We start from the raw sequence: 20,875 nt of genomic DNA, 5'->3' as shown, positions 1-20,875 counted from the left end.
ACCCCCGAAATTTGTGGAAACACGGTGATTTATCTGCAAGTGAACTTCGTATATTTTGTATTCAAAGTCAAAATCTCTCGTATTATGCATGTACAAGCGGTGAAATAAGTACCGGTTAAAAGAAACCGTCTGAGAAAAAAAATTAGAGTTCTAAAAAAGTATGCGTCGAAAAAATTTCATGTAATGATCCAAGTAATGGTAAAATGTATCATCGAAACTTCAGTTCGAAATGATATTGAGGAAGGTAGCTCAAATAATAAACTTGCAATTCTAGAAGTATTTGCATGACTTAGGTATAACACTCGGAGCCAATTCCTCAAATTTTAGCTGGTTGTTATTAACCTCTAGATAACTCTAGATAACCTCGACATAATTCGAAAATTGAATTGGAAACAGCGTCCAAAACATAATTATTAATTAATTCAAAAAGTTAAGAAGTCACCTAAGTAAAAACAGCTTAGTCCATTATATAATATTCATAATACTTACTGTATAGTTATCAGGACTTGTAACGTATATAGTTTACATATTAAAATATTTATTTCTTTACTATATTCAACTTCTCGAAAGTTGTAAGTGTCCAATCCATTAAAAATATAATTGAAAAAAAATTTTTTTTTCCCATTATCCATCCAAATTATCGACTCGAGGAAAAATGTATTGTGACATATATACCACATAAACATTTCAGAGACAAATTGACAAATTGTATTTTACATGACTCAAAATTAAAACAAATTAATTTAGGCTCGCAAGTTTAACACTTAACGTCAGATTTATTACATTTATGTAATGATATCAACCACACGTAATAATGATACAGCCGAAAATATTAACCGTTGTATTATTTTTGTCAACTATTGTCGCGATTGATTTCGAAAATACATCACATAGTAGCTCGGCCAGTATAGAACTAGGTGATGACGATGACGTTGAAACAGTTTGTTCTGAAAGAAAGTGCATCAGAAAGTGCTGTCCGAAAAACGAATACTTTTCCATCGATACAAACAGCTGTGAAAGTTTCGATATGAATTTGGACTTTTCGAATGTACCGTTATACGACGACTACGATCATTTTCAAAAAATTGCCAAGACATTGCGTGACATATTCCTACTGGTGCCTGGGATGTTTTATGAAGAAATAAATAATGAAAGTTTTAAAAATAAAACCTTTCCCAACTTGGCACGTGTTTTAACAAACATCAACATCAATACATATATGACTGAGGTAGGTCAAACCAATTTTATAAGCCTAGTGATCATCCTGGATGCCATAAAATTATTGATTTTTTATAATGTGAAATCATTGCAATAAAAATTGTATAACTCACGGTAATTATAGACGTAGTTTTAAGTTATTCGTGCATTAAATATTAACATATCTAGTAATATCATTTAAGAATATTTTTTTTTTTATGAAAATTGGTCAATTTATGTAAATAAAAAACTATGGGTTTATTTTGCAATTTGCATCATTTTTGGAGATATTATACGATTTTGTAAAAAACGCATATTTAATAAAAATTAGGGACTTTTTGTCACTGCACTGATTTTTTAATAATATTTGGTTTAATTTTATCCTTTAAAAATATCATGGAGTAAACTTTAATTTTTATCATGCATTTTTATGGTATAAAATTAATCCAATTTCATGAAATTGGTTTGATTTTGAACTTTATGGCAAATATATTTATTAAAATATTTGGGTACCTCAATATATCTTATATTTATAATAAAAATACTAAATAAAACACCATAATATAAAAAAAAAGTTCTAGATACTAAAAGTTATTTATAACATAACATATAAAATATTTGTACAAGTAAACAATTTAATTAATACAAAGGAACAAAAGCTGATATACTCGTTTTGAACTATATTTCCTATAATTCTTAATATCATTAATTGTGTACACAAAACAATACGTCGCCCGACCGCAAACAATGATTTAGGCCCGTAAGGATCATGAGAGGTTGATCTATTATTTCTTCATTAATGTTATAAACAAGACGTTATAATGGTACAGCCGACAATATTAACCATACTTTTATTTTTGTCAACTATTGTCGCGATTGATTACGAAAATATATCGTTTAGTAGCTCGGCCAGTATAGAACTCGGTGATGACGATGACGTTGAAACAGTTTGTTCTGCAAGAAAGTGCATCAGAAAGTGCTGTCCGAAAAACGAATACTTTTCCATCGATACATACAGCTGTGAAAGTTTCGATATGAATTTGGACTTCTCGAATGTATCGGTTTACGAAGACTACGATCATTTTAAAAAAATCGGCAAGTCATTGCGTGATATATTCCTACTGGAGCCTGGGATGTTTTATGAAAAAGTTGATGATGAAGGTTTCGAAAATCAAACTTTTGCTGACGTTGCGTATGTTTTGATGGATTTCAACATCTCCACATATATGACTGAGGTAGGTAACAAAATTTGTTGGCCTAGTGAAGCCAGTGGTTTGGATACAAATGAGACAATGTTTTATCTGACACATGCAAGTTTCCTCACAACGTTTTCCTCCGCTAAACACGACATGGTTTATTATCAATTAGACATTAAAAATTCAATAGTGTTTGGCTGAATTCAATGACAATCTTGGGTCGCTTAAATGTTTTATGATAATTTGTTTTGGTATAAAAGTTGAGTGACTCACTATAAACTCAGTGGGAATCACAAGAAACTTATAAATAAATATGCCTATTGCCTTTAATATAATATGAGAATTAATGACGACTCATCTTTACTTCGGTCACAGCTGCTCATTCTCCTCTTAATCTGAATAAACAAACACTATTTTAATTGAAAAAAATATATTTTATTTTCTCACACAATTCGTTTCAGCATCAAGAGAAGCGAATTCGATAATTCTTATTGATTTGTACGTATTTTCCGTAATTTTAAACAGTACTGAATGAGCCATAAGTGCCAAGCTTTCTGCAAAAAGAAAGGAGGACTTAACCCAGATGAGTAATTTGATCAATTTTGATCAGCCCCAATGATCAAATTGCAATTTAATAATCATGATCGCAATTTTAATGTAAATCCTACCCGGTAAAACGAATATAAGTAATATAGCTAAAATTTTTCTCTGCCTTCATTTCATCGTTACTTCTTACAGTAGTATCATCCTTCCTAAGCATTTTAAAATGCAACTCTTTGTATTAATTGTCTTCCTTATAAAGTAGCTCTAGTTAAAAAGAGATATCTCTCTTCTATCCTTAGATTTAGCATCCGTAGGAAAAAGACAGCATTTTTTAACTGATCGTGTCTTCAAAAATATTTATTGGTAAAAAGCTGTACCAAGTTTACAAAATTAAGTAACTTAATTATTTGTGATGAATTTGTCTGTGATATATGACGCAATCATGATCGACGAAGCAAATTATTAGTGGGATGATTAATTGAAAAAAATGTATTTGACGCAAGCAATAATTGACAATCCTAACTAATATTATGAATGCGAAAGTAAGTTTGTTTGTAACACTTTTACGTCTTAAATACTCAACCATAATCATTATAATTATAATTTCATATCAATTTAATTGTTAGAGGTACAGTCAGGCATCCTAACCTTATATGTGCTCCCTTGGTAGTGGAATATGCCACGGGCAAAATTAGTATATATTTTTTAATATGTTATAATTAATTTATTGATCCGAATCCAGTAAGAATGAATTCAGTTGCGTTTCATGCATTCATTTCGTAATTATATTCGAGATATCTATTTCAAGAACACCGATAGTAGAATATATCAAATTGATATTATATTGAACGTCACGAGGTTAAACTCCAACAACTAAAATTTAGCATATTAAGTTCTTTTGCGACATAGATGCTCACTGAGAATTTTTGGAAAGTTCAACTCCATGTGCGTGAATTGAGAAGGTAAACTTAAATTAAGTTTACCTGTATTTATTTGGGACGGAATGTTAGTTTAATATATGACTTACCAATAAATTTGTATGTCTTATAAAATTTACGGCGTACGTTTGTAGCATTATATCCTTCCTCAATTCAAAGAAAAATCACAAACAAAAATTACTTTATTCACATAGGCTCTTACAAACACCTTTAAATCGTCATTTACAGAATTGTACTAAACGTAAAATTTCCACTGGTTCGGAATATAAATTCTAACGAGAAGCACCGGCCAGAAGTAGTAGTTACTTTTTTCTAATCTTTAAACTACCAAGTTATGTCAGCTAAACAAAAATAAATTTAGGTAATAAATAATATTAATAAAATAGCCTAGATGTCCTGCCTGAAAGTCAACAAGTATTCGTTTCACGCCTTTTTACAATCTATATAATCTTTTGTTGAATAATATGCTTTTATTTATTAATGTTATTTTAAAAAATAATTTGAATATATGAATCAGTGAAGTTAAAAATATATGCGGAATTATTAAAAATTATTATCGGAACGAAAACCTTGTTCCGGGATGAATTTATTGACTTTATATATAAGTTGGTATAAAGGGTGAGTGAGCTAGTGTAACTACAGGCACATGGTACGTCACATCTTAATTTCCATGGTGGTATTTTGAATGCCGTGGTGACCACTTACGATTAAGTGGCCAATTTGCTTGTTTGCTTTAAAATTATAAAAAAACCAATCGCTACTTTACTTTTGAAATCAATCTCAGACATAGTTTTTTAGTCCATTAACAAACGTACAATGTGGACGAAAGAGACGGTCGATATCTATTTGAAAATTGGTGCACGCTCTCTGTCTAACACGCCGCAATTTCACCTTTATTTTAAAGTTAAATTATAAGTATAAATAACTTCATAATAAAGATATATTTAAAATACTGAAGTTTATTATAAATGCGAAGTAACTCTGTCTGTATGTATGTTTGTCTGTTGCTCTTTCACGGCCAAACCACTGAACTGAAATTGATGTGATTTCTTATGAAGCAAGTTTGAATTATATACAAGGAAGGACATAGAATACGTTTTTATTAGTTATACCTGACGACCGAAGAGCGAAGTCGTATTATTTTAGCATGGCAACAATGACTACAGTTTTAAAGTTCATTTGAATTTACAAAGACGATAAACAGAATTAGCTTTAAGTCATATCGATGTGTTAATTAGTTGAATTAATTAGGTGACTTAAACTATAATTAACACAATAAACGTTAGATAAAGTTGAATTTATCAGCATTAATGTAATGAGTATTTATTTGGAACTTATAACAAATAGTATTTATCGATATTGTATTTACAGTCCATATCTCCAGAAGCTAAATAGTATGGTTATATTTAACATATTTTTGTATGCTAAATTAATATGTTCGTTTTGATTTTTATTGTGTTCCTAGATTCATTATTAAGGTATAAGCTCAAATACCATCTCCAAAAAAGGAGGCCCTAGCCCAGCAGTCAGACAATTACAGACTAACTTACTTTATGTACTCTGATATATAAATATTAATATTAACCTTGGTTCAGTTTATTTATTACACAGTAATTATTAATAATATATTTATTATAGTAATAAAATCATGCAATTAAGAAAAAAAGTCTTTCACTTTGGAATTAGCATAATTATCGGCGAAAATAAAGGATTTTAGAAAAAAGTATTATTTTTCAAAAAGGGAGATAAGTCTAGTCGCATTAGGTTTGAACATCGAATATATCATAAGTAGCATCTTTCAACACACAAGAGGAACAATTCAAATCATCTAATTATGTTATAACAGCCATTTACAAATCAACACGTATATCACACTGACAGATAAAAACATCGTAACCATAGCAACGTAAAAAGTAGGAAAAACAAAAGAGGTCCGTGGTTATTAGCTGAACTCCTTTGACATTTTACAATATAATTATTCTAATAGCTAAATTATCTTCGCTATTAAACGGCACAGTTAATAATAAAATATCGAAATACCATCAGTAGATAGTTTTACGTTTGTTTATTATTTTGTCGTTTATATTTTGATTATACTTTATGCCGTCATTAATACTTCCGGCAATAATATGTACCAGGAATAATTCTCTTGATTATATAGTATGTACAAAGTTTGTCCTGAGTTTCGCAATATGTGGTATATTGATAAAACGAGGAAAAGTTCAATACGTTATTATATTAAATGTATTATTGAGATGTGAGGTAAAAATGACGTGAACAATACAACGGGAATTATTATTTCCTAGTAATTACTAGAAAATGTTAATTATATTATAAATTTACCGTTGCTGAGAGATGAGACATGGTGAGTAGGTTTGTAGCATACTAGCGACCCGCACCGGCTTCTCACGGGTGCTGATACTAAATATACTACAGAATATGTTTATATCGAACGTTCACAGCTTTTTTGTCATAAGACAATATAAACCGCTATGCCCCTGCATTTTAAATCTGTAATGTCTTCGAAAATATTAATTTAAATTACATGCTGTAAAGGGCCATATTAATCTATATTAAATGCACAATGTATTTAAGGTACTTAATTGGATAAGGAGCCAATATTTCTCATAAAAAGTAAAGGATAAAAAATGGTTATTGTGGGTTATCCCTACGAGATAGACATATACCATCGCGGAGTTTTTAAATTATATAATGCTGTAGTACATTATTTTGATCTATCTCGTAGGGTTCAGCCAGCTTTTGCAATAAAAGCCCAAAAAAATGCGTTTATTTACGACATCACATCAGAAACCTCTAAAATTATCAGTGTTTCTCTACTATATTATGCATGTATTATACATATAAAGTGATGATGCTGGTGGATGAACATTGTACATATGGCTTTATTATATAGAACATTATTACAGAGTTACATCCAACACATTATGTCTCACTGAACCACCAAGTACTAAGTATTAATATAATTAAAAGAATGGAAAATTCAGTGTCTGACCAGATTTGTATACAAAATCTTAAGTTCATGTTAATATATTCTAACCACTGAGCTATCTGGGACTTCGATAAATTTGTATGCGTTTTTACACAATCGTATCTCCGAAATTGACGTAAATTGCAAAGTAAAACATTTTTTTATCTACAAACAATTTATAAGTAAACTTATATAAATTTATTAATATATTTTTTTTATTTTCCACTGTTTGTTTAAAATAGATAATAAACCACATGTAATTTTTGTTATTATTTAGAATAATTTTAGTCCCGGAAAGTTATAGGTAATGAAATAAATTATACAGGCAAACTTTTTCATACAAGAAATATAATTATGCAAATGAAACGATGCATCCTTGCTTGAAGGAGGCAATTGTTTCTTTGTGTTATTTAGTATATGTTAAAAAAAATAACAAAAAAAAACCGCTGAGTTTCTTCTGCCGATTCTTCTCAGATCAGGGTAATTTGTTTTCCGAACTGGTGGTAGTGTTTAGTTTGACAATAAGTAAGTGTAATGATTTTTTATTGAATAAAAATAATGCAATAGAGCCGAGATGGCCAAGTGGTTTGAACGCGTGCATCTTAACCGATGATTTCGGGTTCAAACCCAGGCAGGCACCACTGAATATTCATGTTGGTGTTTATAATTCATCTCGTGCTCGGCGGTGAAGGAAAACATCATGAGGAAACCTGCATGTGCCTAATTTATACGAAATTCTGCCACATATGTATTCCACCAACCCGCATTGGAGCAGCGTGTTGGAATATGCTCCAAACCTTCTCCTCAGAGGGAGGGAGGCCTTAGCCCAGCAATGGGAAATTTACAGACTGCTAATGTATGTATGTATGTAATGCATGCTCAAAATTTTACACACACAAATTGATTGATACATTTTGTAATGAATGTACAATTGTACATACTATTTTAATCTTTGTTGGTTTTATTATTGTGTGCGTTGTGTGTTATATGCGAACACATTTTAGTGTGCAAGCTCCCACATATACACTATACTTAAATAATTGAGATTGTAAAGATTATCAAAAGTATCTATTGTTGTTTTGCGATATAACAATTACGTAGATTACTGAAAACTGCTTAGATTGAAGTACCAGCTCTGTACTTTTATACGAGCGTTTACATAAAACCTGTAACTATATATACTGATTTACATATACTATGACATAATTCAGTGCTCTTGCAGGTTTTTATATATATTATCTTATTCGTTAATTAAAGGGCTAGGTTTTGTTTACATATTTATATAACATTAGTTATCATTAGTTAAAATAATTTCTAAAATAAACAATGACTGCAGATAGATTGAGGTTGTTTACTTCAATAATAATTAGTCATCATAGTATATTATACCGTTTTCAACGAACGAACGAACGGATACACGCAAAATACTTATATTAACAAATGCATGTCTGTACGATAGAAAGGTCGTCTGTTTGAACGAGATGAGTAGTTGGTATAGATTGGAAAACGGACCAATCAATCGTCCAGGTTCTGCGGACTAGCAGAGAAGAGGCGAATCAGAGCTCTAGCCCAACGAGTTCAGATTCGCAAATGCAGGCCTGGCGACAGTGGAGACGATCCGCCACCTACTTGAGTCGCTGGGTGAAACGCCACACTCACGTCTAGGCTGACACAGATGTTTACTGGACAGTACGGCACATGGATCAATGGGGACTTTAGGGATTTTGTTTAGAACCACTAAAGGAAGGTTCATCCAAAACTCGAGCTTTCCCCTAATTTTTGCGAAGTTCGGTCTTTATTTTGTCTTTATTCACTGGACTTGAAATAGCGATGTAAAGTTAAATTTAAAAAGCAAATGAGTAGATAATTTTGCGGATAAATTATGAACGTCGACTAATTTGAGTATATTTTATGACACCGAGACATTTTTAAAATGGTAGGTTTATTACAAACGAGAACTTGAAATAGGCCTTATCTTATAAAAATGCGTACTCAATTTTAAAATGAACGTTTTAATTGTAACTTTAAGCAGATAACGATAAGTGCTTAAAAAAACTAACGAGCTTTAGTGCTTATTTTAAATAACACTGTTATATTAAATGCTTATTGTTTAAACGCCCATTTCTACTGATCAGTAGATCACATTAAAATAATTGCCAAATTAGCCAGAAAAGTAGTACCCATACTTTTCGGACTAATTTGAGAACAGTGGCATAAATTCTTAAAAACCTAAAAATTTAAACATGACCTTAAAGATACCATTATAATTAAATTGCGAAAAGTCCCCTTCGATCCCACGCGTGCTAATATATTTATACAAGTTCATTTTGGATTTCATTTACCGAAACGGTAGGTTTTATGCTTTATTAAAAATAGCTCAGACAAAAGTTGTTGATTGGGCAAGTATCTAAAAATTCCCAATATCTGAGAAAAAGCTATCGTAAAATTTACTAAAATTCTGTTCCACATAACGTTAATCTTTGGACGCATAATATATAAAAATATATTAAAATTGTAGGCCTTTCAATATTGGTCTATTTGGACCAGACTCTAAGAGAAATTAGTTCGCTACAGAACATTTGTAATTAGCATCAGGCGTAGTCTGAAAGAGAAGGTCATATAGGTCATTTTTGTGACCTCTTCTGCTTAGAACTTCGTATTGCGACATTGATTAGATAATCAAATGCGCGTACAAACATATTTTATTTTGATTTACTAAAGTAAGAGCTTGCTTAATATATATTTCCATATTTAGATAAAGATCATATCGATCGTCATTGCACCCATCATTCTAAAGGTTAAGTTGAACCAGCCTTGTCAACAACAAACCAACTGTTGTAGTAAGGAATTTAAAAGGATGTTATTTATTTTCAGAGCGGAAAACTTTATTACACGCTACCAAATTCATATACAAAATGGTATGAAGTAGACTTATTTTGCATAGACTACGAAGTCAGTAATACCACTGCCACTGCCACTGTTAAATACTGGTCTATACTTCGCAACGTCTATATCCCAATGAGCAACAATTATTTCACTTCCGGTAAGTAAACTGCATCATATAATTTATATCTTTTTATATTAAATAAAAATCGAAATTAAATAATCCAATCATTGAAAAGCAGCATTTTCAAATCTCTGGGCGTCAAATTTACTATCCCTCTTCTCAGCAGTGGAAGACAAAGGACGGTATATATCTTGAAATGTTTTTTTTCACTATCACTTCAAGGTCAAGAAACATACATATAATTATGAATCAGAGGAAAAACGTTTCAGAAATTAAAAGCGAAGAAAAAAGTTTGTAGAAAAGAATAATATACGATTACATATAAAATGTCATATAAAGCAAACTTTAGAAAAATTTGAATAATTTTCATAAAGTCCTTGTATTTTATTGAACCTTACTGTTAATTTGTATTATTTTTTAATTATTTAAAATAGGATTATAGACTATCTTCGGACATAACATAGTGTGTACGTATCGTGAGCCAAATTTTGTGTGAAATAATCACATCACATCACTAAACACCGAGCGTTAAACAGATTCATAGGCAATGCCGGCTAACGTCCAGTAAGCAAATGAAATTAAAGCACGCCGACCACTCACCACGCAGACTCGTTTTGTTTATTCTATGAGTCCAAATTTGCTCAATAAATTGATACTGCATTAAGCGAATTCGCCTGTCTGCTGAGCAACTTTTAATGTTGAATATTTCTATTACAGCGCTTTTGATATCATCAGTGTTTCTATTCCTCGTCCTGTTGGTGTACATCATCATACCGGAGCTGCGGAACCTCGCAGGATTGGTACTAATGGCCTACGTTTTTAGCCTAATGTGTGCCTTCCTGTCATTAGCATCTCTACAGTTAGAAAGTTATTCGGCTAAAAATTGCCTCGATTTAAGTAAGTTTTAAGAATGTTCAACTGAGTTCATTAATACCAATTTCACATATATTTTAGTCAATGATAAAAAAAAAAAACTGTGAAAAGAGTTTTTTACCTGTTCACTCCGAACCGTTTTACAATTAACATTATTTCTTAAAATGACGATTCAAAATTTCATGAAAAAGTACTTGAATAAGTATATTTTGATTATGAACGTAAGAACATCGTGGAATAGTTCACGAGCCTTTTACTGCTAAGCCATAACTTATTTATAGTCCATTCAATGAAACGAGCTCCCAAAAGATATTTGCATTGTATTCTGATTAGTTAATGCGCGTGACCTTCATTAGCCAAATTGTTTCTAAGGATATCTCTAGCCGTGTATCTATCTACCAACGAGGTGTGAGTATTTTCTGCCCTAGGAGTTCGACTCGTGGAACGGACTATAGGAGTTAACGTTTAGGTTTAACAGTTATTAATGTGGTCTAGAAACAGTATTTTTGCTCATGAGTATGATTAATGTCTGCTGCGTTAATCATGCTAATTGTTTTACTTGCTGTTTATGCATTTTCCTTGTGCATATTTTTAGAACACGCTCTATATGCGATACTAATGAGACAATATAATTTCAGCTGCTGTAACGTATTTCTTCTTCTTGTCGACTTTCTGCTGGATGAATGTGATGTCATTTGATATATGGTGGACTTTTCGGTAAGAAAAAAATACCAACCACTTCCTACTAAATCTTAACATATAACAAAACTTAGAAAAACACATTATATAAAATTACTTTTGAATACATTAAAGTAAAGTAATATTACAGATATATTTAAAGCCTTGAGTGCAGTGCACTATAAATTAACATCTATGTATCTATTCTTATCAAATAATAATATCAATGAAAAAAACTTAGATTATAAATCTATCAAAATTGCGTATCGCACTACAAAAGAACTAAAAGAAACAGGCCAACTTGACTATCTTGGTGGGCGTGGGAGCTGCGTTTGACACTCGCTCAACGTCATACTACTTTACTAGTATGACGTTTAGGGAATGAATGTGTGTCCTTAGTGGCTAACTATTGGCCACTATTATTTGACACCCTATCTATATCAATTTATATCAAAGGAAAACATAAATTTTATAATTATTATACAACATACGAGTAAATAGCATGATGCCTTACTAAAATGATCACTAAAAAGTAAGATTTGAATATAATCATTTATTATGAAAAAATACGGTAAATATTTTTTATAAGAAGAGATTAACAGAAGACAATAAATTATAAACAAGATAAAAAAAACATGGCACTCGTCATCGTCACCTCCGATAACGCTTAATTCATTTCTTTTATTTTATATATTGATTACAGTTTATTTCATAAAAGTATACAAAAGACCTCACTGTAGTTACGTAAATAAATTGACAGGATAATAAATGGTATGGTACCCTCTTATATCTATAAAAAATGTAGTAACATTATGCCACTTTTTAAAACTGAAAAACAGAAGTGGTTTCATAAAAACATTTTTCCACTTTTAACTTTACGTAAAAGAAGAAAAAGAAATTTAAGCAATATCTCGTTCATTACTTAATTAATTTAGTATATATTTTATTAATAATCGTTTACATTTCAATAATTTCAGGGGATATGCCAAAGCTAGGCCAATACACAGACGGGGAGAGAAGTTCAAATTTGGGGTTTACTGTATCTATGCTTGGGGTATCCCAATGTTGATGGCGATTGGTTTAGTCGTAATTAACAACACTGATCTAAGTGATATGCCTTGGTTTGTTACACCCCAGATACCACTACAAGGATGCTTTTTGGAAGGTCGGTTATGTATACACTTGGACCCTCAAATCAAACACATTTGGCTTTGTTAATTTAAGTGCAATTTCTGAAAACCTCTTAAGATTACAGTGTAAAGTATTAACATTTAAATTCAGTCAACGACCGAAGTCTTAACAATTATTACATTTCTTAAGCGTCTGTTCGATTTCTTACATATTTTCAAAACTGCTTTATGTAATTCTATATTTATAATTTTAAATTGTTCAAAGACAATAACTATAATAATAATACCGGAGAAATAGATACTTACATATTTTTTCAATTGAAATTGTCATTAAATTATATTAAGTGTTTTTAAAAACAATTAAGGTTCACTACTTTTTTTTAAAGCAATAAAAATAATGTGCTGTAAACAAATGTAAAAAAAATAAAAGTAATAAAGCCAAATGACATGAGCTATTTTTATACAATTTACTATTAGGGAGATGAGGAAACGCGCGGAAAGGGCTTGAATTGTATTAAAAAATTGTTAATTGCTTCACATTCCACTGGGAATTTACATTCACTATTTTGTATTCGCTATTTTGTTGCTTCAGTATAAACTTCCGCACACTCCATCTGCCTTACTTGCCTTGCCTACGTTTTATAACGTTTCATAAACAAAATGTTTGTTAAATATTAGTAGAAAACTAAGTGTGTATTAACATAATTGTTCATTATTATTTAGGTGGTCAAAAACTATTATACCTGTATGTTCCGATGCTGATATTGATAATATGCAATTGGATGTTTTTCCTGATGACTGCGTTCAATATTTGGAGATTGAGCCGCGGTACCTCCGTGCTGGAGTCCGCAGCCGCTGGCAATCCCGCTGCTCACCGGTCACAGAGGAATAGGTAATTTGCTATAATATTTGCCGGTTGTGACTTCGCACTGCTGTATAAAATATTATTATTTGATTTGTTAATAATATTCCTACATCGATGTCATACATTAATATGCTCTATATTGACAAAAGATATAACTTCGATGTTGTATTTCTTTGATACACTTTGAAAAAATACAGCAAATCTCCATCACTATTTACTTTTTTATTCGATATAAATTATTTTAGCATTAGAAGCCTGTAAATTTTCCCACTGCTGGGCTAAAGGCCTCCTCTCCCTTTGAGGAGAAGGTTTATATTCCACCACGCTGCTCCAATGCGGGTTGACGGAATACACATGTGGCAGAATTTCGAAATTAGACACATGCAGGTTTCCTCACGATGTTTTCCTTCACCACCGAGCACGAGATGAATTATAAACACAAATTAAGCACATGAAAATTCAGTGGTGCCTGCCTGGGTTTGAACCCGAAATCATCGGTTAAGATGCACGCGTTCTAACCACGGGGCAAACTCGGCTCTCTTCGATATAAATTACATGAACTAAATTGTAGAGTGTAATAAAATCATAAAAAATGTACGTAATCCTAATACCTATGTCCGAGCTCACAGTGGAATTATCGCAAAAAAACATTTTTTTTAACTAGGAAATCTTCGCCGGTCTAGAAAGATTGATCATTTGTCAATTTCATGCCTATAGCATGCAGATTATATAAAAAAAAATGTTTTTTTGTACTTAACAACAGATTATTATTTTTAAAAGAATATACAAACACATATCTCCTCTTTATTTATCTATGATTATATATCCTCAACAAAAATAATACAGTGTACCTCGGTTAAGGAACTTACAAATGAGATTGTAGGTTAACGAAACCACGACCCCCTAAATTTTTCTCTCAATATTTGTCCGTCCCGCTCATATCCAATACGATCAAGTAGAGAAATTTGAGTTACCTTATTCAATCTTAAGGCACGTCCCACACGATCCCATCAACAGACTTACTGCTAATAGTATCAAATTGTTTCCCTTATTCGTTACGACTCATCGACGCCTAGGCGTTTGGCAAGTCATCTAATGCACTCGTCATTTCATCCTCCCTTTTCTTTCTTCAACGGCGATTCGACGGCGTCCCAAAGCCGAGTACCTAAAACCCGATAATGCTGTAGATACCATTAGGACCAAAAGTTATACAAATTCTAAATTAAAAAAAAAAATGTTCGTCCAGAGTAATGTTTAAAACGAATATAGATTATTTCATTAAAATTGACTAATTATGAAAGTTAACGTTCCTTTTTTTATTTCTACTTTAATACAAATGAGACCGCAGGATACAACTAGTGGAAATATTTTTTCCATATTTTTTTGTCGCTTACATTTCATTTCGTAGTCGCTTATTTATTTATTTAATTTTTATATTTGTTACAGACTTATGGTGTATCTTAAGCTGTCCGTAATAATGGGTATTAACTGGTTACTCGAGATTGTAAGTTTTAAAACACCAGAAATGAACATATGGAAATTGACCGACGCATACAATCTCCTGATCGGTATATCGATATTTCTCATTTTTGTATGTAAAAGGAAAATTTACAGAAAGCTTCAGAACAGGTAAGCGTAAAATATTAAACATCTACTTAAAAAAACATACATCTCTGACACACGCCGAATATGTGGGTACAAATTTCATGTCAAAATATTCAGCGGTTATAAGTGATGTCCGTTCAAAAAAACCAGCGAACATTTATAGATATAAAGGTGTCCTAAAATTAACGCAAGATTTGAATTTGCCGCCATTTTTGCACTAAGTTGTTGGCAACCCTGAAAAAAGAACAATTTGAAAAGCAACAGTTTAGAGTTAGTGAAAATGGACCGTTATACGATACGACATCTTGATGATTTCACACATAGATAGATCTTGTTATCAGCCAAAATGTAATTTCTAAGACATTACATAATTTCGTGCATAGAGCTCATTATTTACATTAAACCACTGATTTGCAGGTATTACGGATTTGTTAGTGCTAAGCCGAGACTCAGCAAGAGCAATACTAGCTGCAGCACGCTGGAGTCTAATCTAAGTCAGGACATTCCACTACAAGTCTCCAATCATCCTATGGGCCCCAATGGACGAACGGGAACCAAAAACTAATAGAACTAAGTTACTATTAGAATTAAGCTAGAACATTAGATTGTAATTAGTAATATTTTTAGCGATTCCTAACCAAAGATTGATCAAACCAAAGAAGCACCACTGAAAAATTAATGCTGACATTCAAAATTCATCACCCTCATCATCCTCATGGAAACCTTCAGATTTCGGATGAAATTTCGCTACATACACCATCGGTTTGCATTGGAGCAGCTTGGAAAATGCTCCAAAGAAGACCATGACCCCCGCCCCCGCCGAGTTCCCCGAAATAAATAATGTATTCGAGTAAATAATTTGGAATGTAAATAGAAGGAGTAGTATAATATAGTTAGATTAAGTTTTAAAGCTAATTAATTATATACAGTATGTAATATAGTATTTTTTAATTAAAACAACCGCAATTTTTTTTCAATCTAATATTGTACCTTTGTTTTCAATGTTTTTTTTATTTTAATTTATACTTATATCCTTTAAGGCACGACTGTATCAAGCCAAATATTTTATTCAATAGCAATTCTGTTCGCGTGGCCGTTATTAAAGATACATTTGTTTAATTATGAGATATTTTTAATTATTTTCAATTTTGTATAACGCCAAATATTAAATTTTCAGTTACAATTTACTCTTTCATTTTAATTGTTTACACCTTTGCCAATATTGCCAATGTCATGAATGAATACCAATTTTCACACCTTTAAAGTCGAATCACTTTGAATGTTACCTATATCAGTTGTTAAGTTTAAGTGTTTAGTGATAAGTTGATGTTGATAAATAAATAAATAAAGATAAACAAACCTTACATTTATATACTCTGTGCAATTAGTGCGATATTTCACTGAAATTCTTAAATCAAATTTATTTTATGTCTAATAAGAATTGCGCTGTTCTTCGGAACGCATTTTTTTTACCGAATCTGTAATACCTTGCATGATAGTAATGGTATCCATTGAGCATAGACTATCTGAGATATTTATCTGTACTCCTTTATAATAGTTAATTAACAATTATAAGATATATTGTTTCAACTACATTTCGGAAACATTTCTCCTTTCGTAAACATTTTCTAAAACAATTGCTAGTGAAATTTGAAAAAAAAAGACAACCTTGAATTTGCAAATTTTAAATATATATATTTTTTTATTATTATTATTTTTAACACTAAAACTCGTCAATAGCAACCACGCAAATAAATCGATTGACAAACAGAAGAAACCGGTACGGCTACAATGAATGTCCGGTAAATTTTTACTTACAACCTATGACTAATCAGGTCAAATCATACAGAAATTTACGACTAAGTGCTTAGCAATAATTATTCTCCTAATTTGTCACTATATATCTAAATATAGTTTGCAAATGCTAATGCAAAAGTTAATTTTCAATTCAACTATGATTTTTGCGAAATAAAGGCCAGCCACACGTATATATGAATAAACCGGACATACTGTAAGTATGAGTCACGTACCACACGGTTCGTTGAAATAGTAATATGTTAATAATTAGTATATTATAATATTGGCCACCCGCCCCGACGTCGTATAAATTCTTGATTTTGTAAACAATGAGCAAAAAAAACTGATCTAGGCACGTAATACATGATAAGGTTTAAGCAAACCCGCCTGGGTTAAGTACCGCCCGTATATTGCTACACATATATGCCACATATTACCAAATGCTACAAGTACTAGGAATATGACATCTTTGTTCCTAAATTTGGTCGCGTAATAATTGACTGTTAATGTTAATCGTGTTAATAAATCTAGTGGTACGGTTGATATATCTTTTTTTTTATCGCTGGAAAAACGCGTCACGTCTTTCCCCCACTTGGAAGTGGGGGTATGTGGGACTAAAAAACCAGCGGTATCCTCTACGTCTCATCGGTGGACGCCATGGGATCGCTTTCGCATGCTAGCGTGACGCCCTGTCAGTCGGCCCATCTATGGAGGCCTCCAACTCCTAGAGAAGAGGCGGGGGAAGAAGGCGCGCATATTGCTTCTTCCTCCTCCTCGGTCGTCTTCGGCGGAACGGGTCTGGCTTCCTTCTGCTATATGCTATGAGGTTTCGCGCGTCTCCGACCAGCACCTATATCTGCGTAGGTTGATATATTATCTCGTTCACAAAATTGAGCAAATCCCTAGATTAATTAATAATCGTTAATTAATTCTTTAGAGCTGATCCTAATCAAAATATAACTTGGACAGTTGAAGATTTTGGTGTCTTTTATGGTGTCCATCTCTTCATATCGATAATTTTAAAACTTTATCAAACCTTTTTAAGCGGCATCCTTAAAATTCATTTGCAAATATTATACGTTAATAAAACTTTTTCATATCGCATTATCATATTTCTATGTACGTATATATCTATGTATAAGTCCCTTTTTTTATTTAAGTTAATTGTAAGCTATAAATGATACCACCTTGCATACTTCTTTCATAAGTATTCTACATTGTGTACAATAAAAAATTAACACATAGGTATAAATCATTATTACATTTACCTCAACACAAAAGTACATACAAAATTTATGGTAAGAAAAATGTCATTGCCCTTTTTTCATAAACCGACAATTGTTTTAAAATGAATATTAGTAGTTAAGTGGAAGTTGAAATAAGTAGTTTTAATAAAGATATATTGATCAAGAAAAGTTTCAGAACATAATATAGCAAAATTAAATAGTAATTCGTAGAGAATGTGTAACTAATCTAACTTTTTCTTATTTATTTGGGTCAACAAACGGTTTTCACAATAATATGTTAATATTAGTCTACTCTTAGTAGTGATTGCCACATCAGCACCCCATTACATGAAATGAGTAATCACAATGATTGTGTTTTATCGATAAACTTATTTGAAATCGATGTTCAATACTAATAATTATTATTATTATGTAAAGTTAACGATATTTTAATAAACAAAAACATATGTTACTCAAATATATCGACATGTAGGTATTTCCCTATTATATATTTCCTTATATTTTGTAGAAACAAATAACATAAACAATAACGCATTTTTGTTAACAATACATTATTATTTTCGACCTATGTATATAAATTATACTATTCTATATAATATTATTATTTTATTATATTATTTTATTTTATTTTTATTATCAAAAATATTTCTTATTTTTAATATTATAAATGGCAAAAAAATGCATAAATAATAAAAGATAACATTATTACACTCTGGGAACCCTGGCTATTTTTTTCACCCTTCAGAAAGTACCCGAGCCGAGGATTCCTACTCATTAAAATTACTGCGATGGCCGTCTTCGGCAAAGATCGGAGGGACTGTGGGATTGTTCGGATATAAAGCACCCGCGACTCATGCCGTGCTGTGATCCGCTCGTGACTCGGCGTAGCTCTCTTCAGAGAACGAAGGTGGACTGATAGACTCTCGTGTCCAAATCCGCCAGTATGCTCAAGGGCGGAAAGCACGGATATCATCTTTATTTTAAATTAAATAAGAACTAGTTACATTATGTTAAAATTTACGCTATAGGTATTTGTCCTCGCGCACAATCACGTTACCATCGTTATATCGGTATATTTTCGCTGATATCGTGATGCTCTTAACACAAATATCTCTTATGTTAGGCTTTTCTTACTATGACACAACTCCATCTCCTCTCTAAAAGAGTAAGAGGCCTATTCCCAGTGCATAATGAGACTGGTTTACAAGCTGCATTAGTTTTCTTACAACACCCACGTATTGAAAACAGAAGATTTTTCTTCTTTGCAGGAAAAAAATAGCAATTAAATAAAAAGGAAAAAATTAGAACTAAAAATGGTATTGTACCAATTTATGTACATGGAATTACTTATGAGTGGATGACATCTACCCAGAGAGGCTTATATGACGTCTTAACAATTGATTCAAAATAATTCCCGATTTTGATTTCAAGGAAATATGACGAATCCGTAAATCCGGGAAGCTTACATTTTATACGAACATACATACGCATAACAGAGAGTCCACACACCGTCCTATACATATGCATTATATGTACATAACCGTGAACGAGAGCTCTCAAAATCAATACAGCGATGCAACCGAGCCCGGGAATAGTGTGTAATGACGAACTACGCAGTTTAATCACTCCTTGCCTGCGTTTTAATACAAAATTGATGTTCAGATTTTTTCATATTATCATTTTATCCATACTGCCACTACAAAAAAAAAGTACATCAAACTAATACCCAAAAAATGTAGTGCGTTCAGAAAAGGTTTTAGTATAAATTATTGTATAAGCCGCGTCAGCCTAAGACACAGTACGACTTAAAATAACTAAATTAATTATGTTCTACACACTTTGTCTCGAGGTCAATCATAGATGTTGCAGATATCCATGGGTGGGGGTTATCATTTTCCACCAGGTGAGCCTCCTGCTCGTTTGCCCCAGATAACATAAAAAAAGTTACTTTTATTACCAGTATTCTACAAACTGAAGCTTAAGGTGTAGGTATACAAAAATTGCCCATATTTAAGTTATATTAAAACCTATTATTACAGAAATCGCTATTGATGAAAACATATATGTATTCATTTTCAGAATTTATAACATTTTCTCTTCGTTTCACTTTTTTTTTTAAAACAAATATGAGTAGATATATTAAAAGAAATGAGCAAAGTATTTCAGTTTACGGAAATATTTGCAAGTGCTGATCGGACCTGTGGAACTTTTCTTCGCAAAAGCAGTGCGCTCCGTAATATCTGCACCGGTTATTTTTGTATAGGTCTCGTAAAATCAAGTTAGATCAACGACGTACAAACATAAATTCTTCCCAGCTATCTATTAAAGAAGAAATGTTTTGCTATTGCTATTAAATTAAAAAAATCTTCAATCTTGGACTCAGAGTTCTGACTTCAGCTCATAATATTTAAATTAGTTTTTTTTTTTTAATTATGACTTTACTTTTTTGAAAGAAAAGTCTGAAAACGTGGTACAACAAAGATAAGATAAGATACAATAAGCGACCTTATTATAGTTAAGTCATGACTGGTAGATCGTACAGCGATGGCGAGTAGATAACAAATCAGCCGTTGGCCCATTTGCCGCGAACCCTAGTTTTACTCGGCTTTACCTTCCCGCATCATTTTACCCACTCGAGGGATAAATTAAAAAAAAAGTATCGTATATTATTTCTTGGAGCTTGAGTCTGTTCAGTGGCTTAGCCGTCAAAGCGTAACATATACACAGAGTTACTTTTGCATGTTATTAAGAATATATTTCCTGGAAATTAATCTGTTTTCGTAAGTATAAATAGGCTGTCGATACGGTAT

The 20,875-nt window shown here is 31.8% G+C and overlaps 1 protein-coding gene across 1 annotated transcript; it reads left to right on the top strand.

Moving 5' to 3' along the window:
- Window positions 1-1,931: 1,931 nt before the first annotated feature.
- Window positions 1,932-16,172, top strand: LOC125068049 (G-protein coupled receptor Mth2-like). Its single transcript, XM_047677031.1, has 8 exons — window positions 1,932-2,432; window positions 9,738-9,906; window positions 10,588-10,767; window positions 11,382-11,460; window positions 12,399-12,586; window positions 13,275-13,443; window positions 14,863-15,045; window positions 15,439-16,172. Exons 1-8 carry the CDS (start codon window positions 2,019-2,021, stop codon window positions 15,584-15,586), a joined length of 1,530 nt encoding a protein of 509 aa, XP_047532987.1. The 5' UTR covers window positions 1,932-2,018; the 3' UTR covers window positions 15,587-16,172.
- The last annotated feature ends 4,703 nt before the right edge of the window (window positions 16,173-20,875 follow it).

The sequence above is a fragment of the Vanessa atalanta genome, chromosome 13 (genome assembly GCF_905147765.1).
Source record: "Vanessa atalanta chromosome 13, ilVanAtal1.2, whole genome shotgun sequence".
NCBI classification, from domain to species: Eukaryota; Metazoa; Arthropoda; class Insecta; order Lepidoptera; family Nymphalidae; genus Vanessa; species Vanessa atalanta.
Note: the sequence above shows the minus strand (reverse complement) of the source record. Positions and strands in the feature narration are given on the sequence as shown.